The sequence below is a fragment of the Leptidea sinapis genome, chromosome 41, assembly GCF_905404315.1.
Source record: "Leptidea sinapis chromosome 41, ilLepSina1.1, whole genome shotgun sequence".
In the NCBI taxonomy this organism is placed as follows: domain Eukaryota; kingdom Metazoa; phylum Arthropoda; class Insecta; order Lepidoptera; family Pieridae; genus Leptidea; species Leptidea sinapis.
The window spans coordinates 604,566-619,355 of NC_066305.1; the positions used below are offsets into that span (position 1 = coordinate 604,566).

The 14,790-nt window shown below is 33.3% G+C and overlaps 1 protein-coding gene across 2 annotated transcripts; it reads left to right on the forward strand.

The window, feature by feature from the left end:
* The first annotated feature begins 336 nt into the window (after positions 1 to 336).
* On the forward strand, positions 337 to 14,497 carry LOC126976494 (cytochrome P450 9e2-like). 2 transcript variants are annotated; one of them, XM_050824851.1, is made up of 9 exons: positions 337 to 817; positions 993 to 1,144; positions 1,224 to 1,347; positions 2,689 to 2,810; positions 4,023 to 4,198; positions 5,342 to 5,421; positions 7,273 to 7,488; positions 8,994 to 9,245; positions 11,533 to 14,497. In XM_050824851.1, exons 1-9 carry the CDS (start codon positions 562 to 564, stop codon positions 11,694 to 11,696), a joined length of 1,542 nt encoding a protein of 513 aa, XP_050680808.1. In that variant the 5' UTR covers positions 337 to 561; the 3' UTR covers positions 11,697 to 14,497. The 2 variants fall into 2 exon arrangements, with proteins under 2 accessions (XP_050680808.1, XP_050680809.1); XM_050824852.1 differs by having other exon boundaries at positions 338 to 817; positions 2,692 to 2,810.
* The last annotated feature ends 293 nt before the right edge of the window (positions 14,498 to 14,790 follow it).

Sequence of the window (14,790 nt, forward strand, 5' to 3'; positions counted from 1 at the left end):
ACTTGAAACTTAATACATGAATGAATAAGGATTCGGCTTCGGCCTTAGAGGAAGACTTGGATGAAGAGGAAGAACTGTGAATCCAAAAAGGATTATACAAGACTTGAGACTTAAAATTTAATACATGAATGATGAAAAACTTGGCTTAGGCCTTATCATTAAAAGAAGATTAAAAAAAAACATACCTTTGACGGTAGCTGCATGGCTCTGTCTTTGCCTTTCCCATTACCGTGGAAGAAGAAAAAAATAAAATTTGTTCGAGTTGGTAGTCATCTGTTAATGACGGACTTGAGTATCAAGAGAAGGTCAAAGTCAAACTTCAAAGTGCATTATTTAATACAGTGATTTACCTACTATAATTTTAGAAACATCTACTCAAAGTACTCCGCCTAATAATTATTAATAATGAATAATTTTATATTTATTGTTCATAGGACGAAACCATAATTATAAAAAGAAATAAATGTTTTCAGTGTTAACTATCGAATTTGATAAAGTTGGAACACATTCGGTTTTTCTTCTGACGATATACAGTAGTACAACAATAAACAAAATACAATTATGGAACTAAATACAGGGACAAAACAACTTGCGCAATTCATTTTGGATGATTGGAAATTGTTACTATGTCTCACAATTTTATTCGCATTATATTTCCATTACACTAGCACATTTGATTTCTTTGAAAAAAAAGGCATAAAGTTTATGAAACCAACCATAATAGTGGGTAATATTGGTAGTCGGATTTTGGCCAGGACATCGTTTCATGCTTTTCAGTTAGAAATATATAATAATTTCAAGGGACATCCCTATGGTGGTAAGTATATTATTTATATGAAATACATAAAAATAATACTTATATATTAATATTGTTATGTGAAGGTTTTTTGCTTTATTTTAATTTATATTTACTTTCTATCCCGTAGCTATATTTATCAAAACAACTAATTAAAAAAAAGGAATTAAAAAATTAATTTTGTAAGTAATTTTAGGTATTTTTGAAGGAAGAAGGCCTGTTTTGTATTTGATTGACCCGGATATAATCAAAGCTGTAACTATTCGTGATTTTGACTATTTCATGGACCGGCTTGCATTTATGAGTAATGCACCGAAATATATCAGTAGGTCACTTCTTAATCTCAAGGTATAAGTAGCATTTAATTATGATGTTTGCAAATTATATCAATTACTTAAATAACTTTAATTGTGTTCTTAATTTTCAGGGAGCAGAATGGAAGTCAGTTCGTAGCACCATCACTCCATCATTCAGTTCTTCGAGACTAAAGCATATGTTACCTTTGATTCAGTCATGCTCGGACCAAATGGTTAAATTTTTAAAACAGTATGGTATGTTAACATACTTAATTTAGATGCGTATTATATTACAGAAAAATAGATATTAGAGATAGTTTATACTTTAACTGATTTCACATGTTCTGATGAGTTTGATTTATATTAAACTCAGTGGGTAGCTCCTTTGCACCAGATGCAGGCTAGATTATGGGTACCACAAAGGCGCATATTTCTGCTGTGAAGCAGTCATGTGTAAGGATTACTGTGTTTCAGTCGGAATGGTGTTGTTGCTAGTGAAACTACAGGACCAATGAGACTTGACATTTCATGTCTCAAGGTGACGAGTTCAGTTGTAATGCCACACAGAAATTATAGGTTTTTTAATAATCCTGAGCAGCTCTGCATTGTAATAGGCAGGGTATTTCAATTATCATCAGCTGAACATCCAGCTTGTCTCATCCCTTATTTTCATACAAAAAAATATATAAAAAACTTCCTCACAAGTAAATTAGATGATATTATTATATTAGGTGTTATTATCGTAAAGTAAAGCCGGCAACACTCCTGTGATTCCTCTGGTGCTGCAAGAGAATGTAAACACCAGGTGACCCATATGCTTGTTTTCCTCCTTTTATATCCATCCGTAAATTGGGTATGTTCGGGTTTTACTTCTTCACCATAATATCCTATTACAAATATTACAATTCATACCATGATCTTTTGTATGCACAGAAGCATGACAACTTAAGATATAACATATGCAATGTTTATTATTAATGATAACATTGTTTTTATAACACAATGTCAATAAAGGATTCTTATCACATTAGTCTAAAAAGATATGCAGTTGTAACTACAAAACTACTCAAGTTGTAGCATCATGTAAGATGAACCCTATAAGATGACGACCTGTATAGCCAAGTGGTTAGCGATCCTACCTATTAAGCTAGATGTTCCGGGTTCGAATCCCAGTAGGTGCAAGCATTTATATGATGAATATGGATGTTTGTTTCTGAGTCATGGATGTTTAAATGTATTTATGTATGTTGATAATATGTATTTATGTATGTTTAAGTAAATATATTGTTGTCTTGCAACCCATAACACAGGCTATATATGCTTAATTTGGGGCAAGATAATTTGTGTAAAATGTGTGTCAATATTATTATTATTATAATATCATCATAGTAACATGGGCACATGGGACTTAGAATGCCTCAGTATCTGTAGTTATGTCAGCAACAACATCCTATACACCATAACCAAAGAGAAGGAAGGAAAACTAAAACTAAATAGGTCCATACCAATGTCAGATTTACATAATTAGCTTCACAATCTTTTTAAAATCACCTAACACCTGAATAGCATTTTTAATAAATTTAAATTTACATTCCACAGAAAATAAAGACATAGAAATGAAGGACATAATGGGTCATTTCACACTTGAAGTAATTGGCACATGTGCATTTGGTATTAAATCAGATGCGTTGACTGATGAAAATGCAAAATTTGTTAAAGTAAGTACAATTAATGTGTGTATAAAAAACCAAAACCCATTTAATTTCATCTCCTGTTTTTTTTATATTTTAAGAAACAAAGCAGTTTGAATACTTCTTAGTCAGATTTCAGAAGTGTTATTTAAAAATGATCAAATAGGTGTGCACTACTAGAAGTCATTTTAGGCAAAGGTATTTACGGGCTATTTTCCGCAAGTTGATACCTATCTTTTATCTCTATCTGGTGAAAACATCCTGGGTTCAGAGCCCTAAAAAGCCCATAGTGTGATAAACTTTACACACTACTTGCGAATATCTTCTCAGTTGTGTTTTTTACGTTTTTTCCATGATCCTTCAGCATAAGAGTGCCAAATAAAAATAAGTATGAATTGAGAAAGCGGACAACATGTATTGATATGTGGTGGGAGGGGTTCGAACTGGTAACTATAATGGTAACATCACAAGTTGAGCTGCAAACACTCTCACTTTCACCAGAAGTAATCTTGTTAGTGTCACATGTGTTAGTGGGCTATTCCGGATCTGATGATCAGGTGTGTTTTGCCACTGTATTAATATTCAGTGTTAACGAGAGTAAACTAACTTGATTATGTATTGAGATGTCTTCAATATACACCTTAATCCTACTTCAAAACATCAGGTTCTTGTTCTACAAATAAGTTGATTTATTACTTATCTGTTTGATTTAAACATTATTTGCACATAAGAACCTCTATTTGGATGGAGATTTAATGATAACAATATAAGAGGATGGTGTAGATTTCTTTGTTTTACAATGTAGAAATATTATGAATAGAATTTAATATTGATGTGAATCTTTGTTCAGTTTCAAACCTCCAACATATGTTCAACTCTACTGTTGCAGCTTTATCTGCAAGATTTACTTTAAGTACAACTATCTATGTGATGTAACTTTACTGTTGATTGCCTGATAAATCAAAAATATGCATATTATTCCAATCTTATTTTCAATTTATTATTTTATGATATTATGATATCGCTTAAAATTTTTGTATGAGGATTCATATTTCCTTCACCGGACTTGACACCCCTGGTGCTGTAACCCAACGTATACCACTAAGAACATCTATAGAAATCTAAGTACGAAGTAGAAATGTTATGAGTGGCAATAATTCCTTGCGAATTAGAATTTAATTGTCATTAAATTTTCTGTTAATATTTTTTTAATGTTTCAAATAAGTTAATTAATTTCAGGTTGCAGAAAAGTTTAATTATATACCAGCTCATAAAAGATTTTTCCTATTTTTTTTGTTGATGTTCATGCCTAAAATGATTAGGTATCTAAATATATCTTTTCTTCATCATGAGACAACAAAGAAATTAGTGGAAATGTTACAAGTTACTAAAGCTGAGCGTAGATCTACGGCCAGGTAATTACAAATTTATTTATCCTACTTATTTAGTCTAGAGAGACTATTAACAGCTGTGAAAACCTCGAAAAAAATTGAGTTTAGAATTAACCTTTATTTTGAGCAAATCACGCACGCGAACACAAAGTGTCATACAAATCACGAGTGTAAGACGTAGCTTGTCACGGACACTAAACTAATATTCCTGACCTGTTTTTATCGGTTTTCTAACAGCAAGGGACTCTATCTAGACGTATAAATTATGTAAGGATGTATATCTGCAAACAATATTATATAGTGTGTGTTCTTTATTAGATAGGGTAAGGCATTGATATAGATTAAAAACAGGGATGGTCTGAAAATTGAACCCAGCGGGACTCCCATTCCTACCACGGAGCTTGAAGATCTTACACCGATAACTTCAACTTTTGGTACACTGCTATTCAAGTATAAGACTAATAAATCTAAAGCGCTTTCTCTTATGCCATAGTGTTGCAATTTCCTGTTAAGAATTTCATGGTGGACGTAATCAAACGCTTTGGCCAGTTCGCAAAAGATTCCTAAAGAATCTTGCGAATTCTCCCAAAATATGTTCCAGTAATGCAACAGCAGCGTCAACGGTTGAACGTCCACGAGTGAATCCGAATTTTTTATCATGTATAAATATCATTTATGTTAATATGAGCGCGTAGTGGTGACATTATCAGTTTTTTAAATATTTTACTCAACGTAGGTAAAATTTAAATACGCCTAAAATTAGAGGGATCTGATGTACAACAATGTATTATTTTTCTATGTTTCATGAGGTCTGTAAACATGTAATTGTCTATACATTTGTTTAATATCAGGGCTAGATCAGGCGCTATTATATTAATCAGAGAGCTAACTATGTCCTTTGACAGAAATACTCCAGAACTCAGCTGCCTCTGCATTTAGTAACATTTGCAGAAAGTAATGATATAACTAATTGGACTTGAGTTTTGAAGGTATTTCTGCTCGTTTATGAGATATCTCGAATATGTATAAAATAATATATCGAAAGTGAGTGGTGATGGATCTGTGTAGGGAAAAGCACATAAAATTATTAGGGACTAAATTTTTGTATTATTTTTGTATATTTATATTTTGCATGTATATTGATTTTTATTTTGGTGATCGTTTCAGGAAAAATGATTTTCTACAACTAATGATTGATGCTGCAGAAAAGGAAAAAGAAATGTGTGAAAACAGTAATGAAAAGCCCCGTAAGTATAGTAGCACCTGCATACAGTGAGTTGTCTAGGTGTAGATTCAATTGTGAATAGAATGAGACATCTTGTTAATTCTTATGTCGACTCTATCGACGTGATCTCTCCATGAAAGTATAGCAGTCTATATTCGCAACGTTACAACGCTTCGTTTGCTAAACCGCCAAGAATGAATTGGTTCTCTTCTGGAATGCATGTATTCCACAATCGTAGTATGTGGATTGCCACGAAACTACAACAGTCATTAAGAGGTTATTATTTAATCGATATCTTAACAATGAATGAGGTGGTAAAAGCAAAACATCTTATGTTGTTTGTTATTGCTGACATAATAATATGTAAGAGGACGTATGCAAGTCTAGCTCGCGTCATGGTTCTGTTCAAGCTCGTATGTACCTATTTAAATAGTTACGTTATATACCTACTTTTTGAAGGAAAAATTAACTATGTTGGCTATATTGTAGTTCCAACGCATACAATACTATCTGCAACTAATGTAGGTTTTCAACAAAATATTACAATTACGATTGCATACCTGTTTATAGTATAGAAAAAACTGAGCTATTTTTAAAAGATGACCTTACACTAGGTAGGTAGAGTTTTAGGTAAAGAAGACAACCCTATCGTCGTCAGAAGAGGTAAGAGTCACGCGATAGAAAGAGAGGCAACTTTTAGATGAATAAAAATGTAGGTAAATAGCGCTGTACGATCTGAATTGCACCTTATTGTATGGCCGCAAGAGTCCCTATTTCTCTATTTGATTCCTCTGTAGTGAGAGTTCCTGACAGTTCCTGTAGAGTAAAAACAGTTTCTCGTGCTGTATGAGGCCTCGCGTTATCATGAGCAATAATGGTGCGATGCATGAGTCGGGGTTGTCTCACTGCTAGTTTTGCTATCATTATTCGGAGTTCGGCACAGTAGACATCTGCCGTTATTGCTTGACCAGATCGGCGACAGCTATAACGAAAAATACCATGCTGAGACCACCAAACAGTTACCATTACCTTTTTATTGGTAAGCTTTGCTGTAGGACACTGTTGCGGCTTTGACCTAGGGTCAGCCACTTCATTTTCGCTTACGTTTATCGTAAATAATCCACTTTCATCGCATGTCACAATTCGATCTAATATTCCTTCATTTCTGTATCTATTCAGCAAGGCAATACAATTTTCAACACGCTTTTCATTCTTTCTGCAGATCTGTCAAATCATGAGGAACCCATTTGTCATATTTTTTTATTTGATTGATTTGACGCAAATGAGTTATCGCATATTTTTGGTAAGGTAACGTTGAACCATGCCGCTAATTCGTGGGTAGTTTGGCTCGAATTGGCTTCCACCATCTCTTTCAATTCATTGTTATTCACCTGTGTGGGCGATCTTCCACGTGGTTCGTTCTTCAAATCAAAGTTTCCATCACGAAACCGTTTAAACCAAAATCGCACGGTGCGTTCATTAGCACTCCCCTCCCCAAACGCAAGACTGATATTGCGAGCTGTTTCTGCCGCGTTAGTTCTGGTTTAGAACTCGTATTAGTATTAAAAAATCACTCGAATTTTTGAAGTATCCATCTTCCTTGTCTAAGCTGATTAAAAAAAACAACTGAAAGTCGATAATCGAATGTTGCACATTTATTAAAAAAAGGACTACATAGGTACCATATGAAAAAAGTTTCACTCAAAGATCTCAAACCATGAACGTTCTATGTCAATTCGAAGTACCTATTACAATAATTTAAAAAGTCATTTATGCGAAAAGACGCAATACTGGAGGTCTGAAAATGATCCATTGCGATGATCCAAACCAAGGATGGTAAGAACATATAAAATGATGCTACATTTTCTTTTAGATTTGGATGACGACACAATTGACGCGCAGAGTTTGTTGTTCCTCATTGCTGGCTATGAGACATCAAGTACTTTGCTCTCTTTTGCTATCCACACATTGGCAGTGCAACCGGAGATTCAGGAAAAATTGCGAGAACATATCGTTGATGTCACAACCGGAAAGGAAATGAGCTATGAACTGCTTTCACAACTTGACTATCTGGAGGCGTTCTTACTTGGTATGAGGGCAATTATATTATAGTACAACCTTAAAAGAGATGTTTCTGTGGACCTATTGTTTAGGCCATAGGTCACAAAAGGACACAAAAAAATGTATAGAACCGTACTGTATTTGCTATTTCAATTAACTTTACTGGGTTTTACGGCTAGGAACCTGATCATTTTAAAATAAAAAAAACGACGTTTAAAAAAACCGACTTCAAAAACTGAAAAGTATCAAATAACTAAAAATTTAATTTAATACACCTCTTATGCAAACCTTTACCTTTAATATTAATAAAATACTATTATTTGTATGTGCTACCTATTGATAGGTTTTACGTAATCGTTTGACGTAAATCGTATTATAAATCTGAGAGTAATCGGTGTACATACATAAAAAATATACCGATCGAATTGATAACCTCCTCCTTTTTGAAGTGAAGAGTATTGCTATTTATTTACCATAAATAGCAATACTCTTGAATTACCCAAAATGGCGGCTACTTTTGACACTGACATTTGTTATAATGCGAAACAACTATTTATCATTTTGACACTGGATTCTCGACTCGGGAAGGATGTTAAGTGATGTTTTAGCAAAGCAATTATTTTGCCGATTCCTTATCCATAAATAACACCCTTTTCTTCATCCTTGGAATGGGTACTTATTTTTTATAGGTTACCATGACACCTGCCCGTAGAATCATAATATTAACATAAAATGGCGTTATGGAAAATGGTGCCTCCATTTGAAAATTCCTCTTTAACTCATACAATGTATAACTTAACTATTCGTGATTTTTTTTTTGTATTTTTGCGGTATTATTTGTATTTTTTTTAAAAGGCGTACAAGACCCAGCCTAACAATTTGTTGTCGTACATCAGACTTCCGATATTCAGAATTTGAAGCTATATTTTTTTTATATATCAGGGCCTGAACACATAAAATTTCCAGTATTGCTTCTTCAATGAGTTTAGTTATAGTTTTAGCATTACATCCACTTACATTTTGCTCTTAATAGTGATTTTCATTATTATAACACTAGAAATAAGGGATTGCTTGTAACTAATTCTAGTAGGCTTCATACGATACATAATAGCTTTAAGGGTAAATGTATACACTTCTACAATAAAGTCCCAGCCAATGTTCAGGCATTATCTATAAATAAATTTAAATGTTTTATAAAAAAAATGGCTCTGTCGTAAATCCTATTACTCCACTGCTGAATATCTAAATGATCGGACAGCCTGGGACTAGATTATGATTATTTTATAGCGATAGAAATGACTACAATATTGTATATTTTTATTGAAAAGAGCGCAAAAAAAAAGAATGCTGGGAGAGTTTCTTGCGCCGCTTCTTCTCTCTCAGAGCGCCATTTGTTTCCGAAGCGGTAGTAGTATCTAGTAGTATAAGAAATGACATCAAAAAGAATTCTAAAGGAATCAATTTTGAGAAAATAAATGCCTTTTATGCCTTTACTTGAGATACAGCACAAAATAATAAAAAGATTTCTTCCAGAAACTCTTCGGCTATACCCTCCAGTAGCTCGGGTTGATAGAGTTGCCACTAAACCGTACACCCTGCCAGGTACTTCTATCAAAATAGACGTAGGAGATACGGTTTCAATACCAGTGTATGGGATACACATGGACCCTGACCATTATCCAGAACCTGAGGTATTCAAACCAGACAGGTTTATGAAGGACGGGAAAGTAGAGAGACCATCACATCTGTTTTTGGCATTCGGAGCTGGTCCAAGGAACTGTATTGGTAAGATCTTGTTAACATATTTCAATTAAATTTTCACTATTATCTGTAACACTGATTTCTAGAAGCTTGGGTTGTTCATGATTTTCTTTTACTATAGGATAACGGCAAATTCTGGCTTTAACAGCATAAAAAACCTTTTTAGTTCTAACAGCATGCAGCCGTTCATCTTCTTTTCTGGCCTTTGGCAGAGTATCTTGGTATATCTATCGAGAGTACTATATTTTATGTACCACTCGGTTACATTATCCCTGGCAGTGACGTTGGTGACGTCACATAATCGCTTTGTTACGGTGTGCAAAACAATCATCACTAGGACATTTTTATTAATAAATAAACTATAACTTATTTTTTCTGTAGTTTTGATTTATGTAAAGGTGTGATACTGATTATTATGAAAAATCAATGAAAGAATATGGGCTAAGTACAAAAAGTATGTATTTTTCTAACTGAACTCTTATACACATAACATAGCTATATACACATAACTATAGAACTATTAACAAGAAACGTCAAAATCAAGTCAAAACGTAACAATGAAAACGTCAAAAACAAAGAAGTGATATCACGAAGATATAACGGTAATGAAACTGCAGGCCGTACTGAAGTAACAGCACGACCGTTAGGGGGTGGGAAAGGGGAACGGGAGGGGCTTTATGTTCGAGCGAGGTCCAGAGATCATGTGGCCGCTACATACAACAGATATCTAGCTTCGTGAGTGTCTTGAAAACGACCGACGACTCCATACCTACTTTATTCAGAGCTATCTCTACGATTCTGGAGGTCTACTCGCAAAATCGACAACGATACATTCGGAACGATACGATAATACTCCGAATATATCGCACATACTCTACTCTCACAAATGTTCGTATTCCATATCCTTTATCGTAACCATAAACTAATATTTATATTTTTTTTACGATGTTAGAGTGAATGAATTATGCGCAAATCTTGAAAAACTAAATATTATCTGTGCTATGTCGCTGTTAAGTGTCAAAAGTCAAAACATAGTTTAGGCGCTAAAGACAATTTGGTATCATTTACACAAAATGTAAATATTCAAAAATTATGTAATGAATTTAATATGACCACTTAAAATTTAATAAATAATACAAACCTTGCAAATAATTAAATGTAAAAAAAGTAACTCGACTCATCGACTTCCTATTTCTCAGGCGGCCATTTGCATTACTTTCTAATAGAAACGATCAACAAAATGACTTAAATTACTTGGCAGTAAAAAATCCTGCTGAATAGCAAATCACATATAATTATTTTAATTTTATTTATTAAGTGTGTATATTGTATGGCAAATATATCTATACAACTTAAAACGATAATAGAAACGACAGCATAGAAGGTGTCGTTGAGATTATCGTAAAAGTGACGTTAAATGTTTCGTTCGTTCAATCATCGTTTCGACACTGAATACGATGTAACTAAGAGTAGGATTCGACACGACTAATGCCACTGTATATCAAATATCGATTTTAAGAGTAGGCCCCCTGTTTTCTTTAACACCCAATTCTATTTTTATGATTTAATATTAATCTCTAAAAATGTGAAATGGTGGGAAATTATCGAAGTTTCTAACATAATAAATGCGTTCGATGCGAATAAAAAAATTAAGTTTTTAAATTGTCACAATATTTATGGCCAGACTTAGCCTTATGTAAATTCTGGTCTATCAACAGGTCAAAAAAGGAAAGACTAAAATGCAAACTATAACGTTCCTACGATAATTTATATTCTTTGGTATTACGTTTACCAAATGTTCCGGAAAGACAAACAACTTAAATATTGAAACATCAAACAATAGCGCTGTGGGACCAAAGTGCACCTACGACTAGTTTGACATACACCTTGCCGGAAAACAAATGCACGCCGCTATGCACTGGGTTCAATTTTAGGACCCTTCCTATTCCTTATTGATATAATATAATCAGGGGCGTGCATTGGTTTTTTTAGCAAGGTAGGCACTGTAAATCTAACTAGGCACTGCCTAATTTCATATCATGCACGCCCCTGAATATAATCTCTATTATATGACTAAGGACAATATGTCCGTATTTGTACACAGATACAATTCAGATATATTAATTTTTAGAGAGTTGTTATGCTATGATTATTTGGAGTTTCTAAAGCAAACTCTAAGATTGGGAGTGAACAATCTTCCCATGGAACAATTGTGTGTTTCATTTGATAATCGGGGGATTTAAATGTCTATGACATTAATTGTGTGCAATTTTATCATAATTATATATTGTAATGTTTCCTCTTTACGCAGGTCTTAGGTTCGCCATGTTCTCTGCAAAGTTAGCCATGGTGAGTCTATTGAAGAATTTCAAGTTTACATCATGCCCCAAAACAGAACAGCCGATACAGTTTCACAAGAGTTCTATGTTACTCAAAGCAAAGACAGGTTTGTGGGTACACGTTGAGAAGATTTGAATATTTGCCGTATAGTAACCTCATAATTTGGTGATGGAATTATAGTTTAGAATCTACTTGGTCTTTGGGTAAAATGTAACTAACAGCTTATGCATATGTATATTTAGGCAGAAGTATTCATTTAACAGTAAATCATTATTGTTTTAAACAATTCAAAAGGAATTCGAACACCCTTGTTTTTTTATGCTATCTAGTAGTCTATTAATGCATAAAACGTGAAGTTAACTTGAACGTTTTACTTAAACCTAAGAGATGCATTCGGTCGTCTCTGCGTGCTTCGCTATAGTCTTCGCTCAGAGTTAATCAAAATCTTATATATAAAATTCTCGTGTCACAATGTTAGTTACCTTACTCCTCCGAAAGGGCTTTACTGATTTTTACCAATTTTTATATTATTCAGTAGGTCTGAGAATCGGCTACTATCTATTTTTCATCCCCCTAAATGTTAAGGGTAGTCCAGCCCAAAGTTTTTTGACAATTTTTTTTATTTTATTATGATACAGCATTGAATACATACAAATTTAAATTTTCGCCCTTCTACGACAATTTTTATATTATTCTGTTCCATCCACCAAACCGATATAGGGTTGCAAGATGGCAATCGAATACAATAATTGTAGTACGATATTTGTTAGGTCTGAGAATCGGTTGCATCAAAAATTTAATAGTTGATTTTTTTTAATATGTTATATTATGTCAATACGACACTTGCTGGGTCAGCTAGTTATTTATAAAAGCGACTGTAGTTTTGTACTCAGAATACAGAAGAAACCAGAAGAAAACACATTCTCGTTAATACGCAGCGCATTATGTCCAAATTTAGTAAAATAGTCATAACTAAGCTAAAATTCGCAAAGAGCTGAAAATTTGTTGAGACATTAAATACGCCATTATAAATGAAATTTCAAAAATCCCCCTTGATCCTACTTCTGCAAAAACTTTTTATTGAAGCTCAAAGGTACAATATTAAGGTTTTTTCCATTTTTCTCAAAAATTGTTCAGACACTTTATTTCTAACGAACTAGGCGTTTACATTGTCTCATATTGGGGCGCGTTGACAGTTTCTGTTTTGATCTGTATTCTGAGTTTTTGTGGTACGAGGGACAGATATTGTAAATTGCAAGGTATCGTATAACTTGTAATAACCTGGAGGTCTATTACCAAAATCGAAAGCCGTAGTTTCGGTCCGAAACGAAAGAACGACGAACTTCGAATTAAATCCTAGTACCAAAGTACTTCGGATCCGAATATTGCGGATGGATTTCGTTTCGGAACCATAGACATAACCATAAAAAGTAAATGTCAATTGACTTTGGGAATAAGATAAACGAAAGACAAAATGTCTAACGCGAACTTCGTATCGATCTTCGGATCCGAAACACTTTCGTAATAGGGAAATGTACGATCCGTCAACCGAAACATCGTATTTCGATTGTGGTAATAGGGCTCCTATATTAATTTAAGTAGTTTCAGTGTGAAATTCTGAATTTAATTTTATGTGTCAACATGTTAAATACATGTCTCATATTTTATCATTTTAACTGGCGCACAGCTCTTTGGTCTGTTGTTAAACTTGCGTATTGTAAATGTATTCCTTGTGACTATTTTTTCCTAGTTATTTTGCTAACTTTATGTAAGTATTTGAATAGTTAGTCAATGAAACAAACGACCTTGAAACCAGTGAGATTACGAAAGACAGTAGTTCTTGCCAACTCGAAATATTATAATATATGTAGAATTATATTGTAGTTCTGAGATTATTTGCCAGTACTCATTATTATAAAAATGGCTGTTCTTGATTTAAGTTAGTTTTATATTAGAGTTTTATATTAGTTAACGGGTTAAAAAGCACTATTTCGTGGCATGAGACTTGTGAATAATAAAATGAATACAAAATGAAGTGGTAAATTGCATTTTATTGCGACTACTAAATAAAGTTGACTATCATGTTGTCCGATTTTTTTTTTTAATTTGAGGTAGGTTTTGAAAAAATATGTTAATGCTTAGCTTCGTAGCGAGAGTCATGAAGACGACTGGTTTTAATTTTTCTTAGATATTCTTTAAATTGAATTCATATTTCTTACAATTAATTATTTTACTAAAAAGGTATAATAATGGTTATTGGCGCTTGTTGGTTTTTAGGATAATGCATAGGAATTAAGAAAATATGTATATTATATATTTGGAAAAAAAAATATTTGTATTTTTTTTTACACAAACTAGTAAAAAAAGAAGGACTCCGCGCCGTGATATTAGCAAGTGAAGCACCTTTATGCTAGTGTGTGTGTGCGGTTACGGGGTATACCAGTTACACAATTCTTTCTCCGTAAGATAATCATATATCCACAAATACTTTTATATTATTGTTTTTACACTTTTTCACAAGGTACGACGGCATTTTTAAAATATTTTATTGTGACGCAAACTGATCTGTTACAGACGATGGCAAATCTCATAATGGCGCCCGATCGGCTTGTATTAGTGTAAGTGTATGCGTGGGGCGTAATACATATATTTACACGTTTACCGGCTTGTTTTGGTGCCTCACTGTTATGTAAGGTGACACGGAGTGCTTAGTTTTTTACTCGTCCGTGTATACTTAATGAAATTTTGCAAAGTAACGCTTTATTCAATTCAATAACACAACATCATTGTGATTCATTTAATTAGGTGTACTGTGATACGATGTGCCGTTATAGACTGTTATTAATAGTGATACTATTTAGATGCATTTTATATTATATTTATTGTGACTTTACCATTTTGCTTTTTAAATTATGAATAAAATTATATGTTTACAAGTTTGTTTTACTTTGAAATACCACTTAATGTACATTTAAAAGATATTTGTTTGATTTATAATATGAATATCCTATATTTTACCAATGGAAGGCACAGGATGCCGGCTAGATTATGGGTACCACAATGCCTTTTTTGCCGTGAAGCAGTAATGTGTAAACATTACTGTTTTTCGGTCTGAAGGGCGTCGTTGTTAGTGAAATTACTGGGCAAATGAGACTTAACATCTTACATCTCAAGGTGACCTACTTATCATTTATCTTATCTTATTTACTTATTAGCTGAACGTCCTGCT

Excerpts from the sequence above, each read along its gene's own strand:
- LOC126976494 (XM_050824851.1), top strand. The coding sequence starts at position 562 with ATGGAACTAAATACAGGGACAAAACAACTTGCGCAATTCATTTTGGAT. Across the intron at positions 5,422-7,272 it reads AAACAGTAATGAAAAGCCCC|ATTTGGATGACGACACAATT; the intron begins GTAAGTATAGTA and ends ATTTTCTTTTAG. Across the intron at positions 7,489-8,993 it reads TCTGGAGGCGTTCTTACTTG|AAACTCTTCGGCTATACCCT; the intron begins GTATGAGGGCAA and ends GATTTCTTCCAG.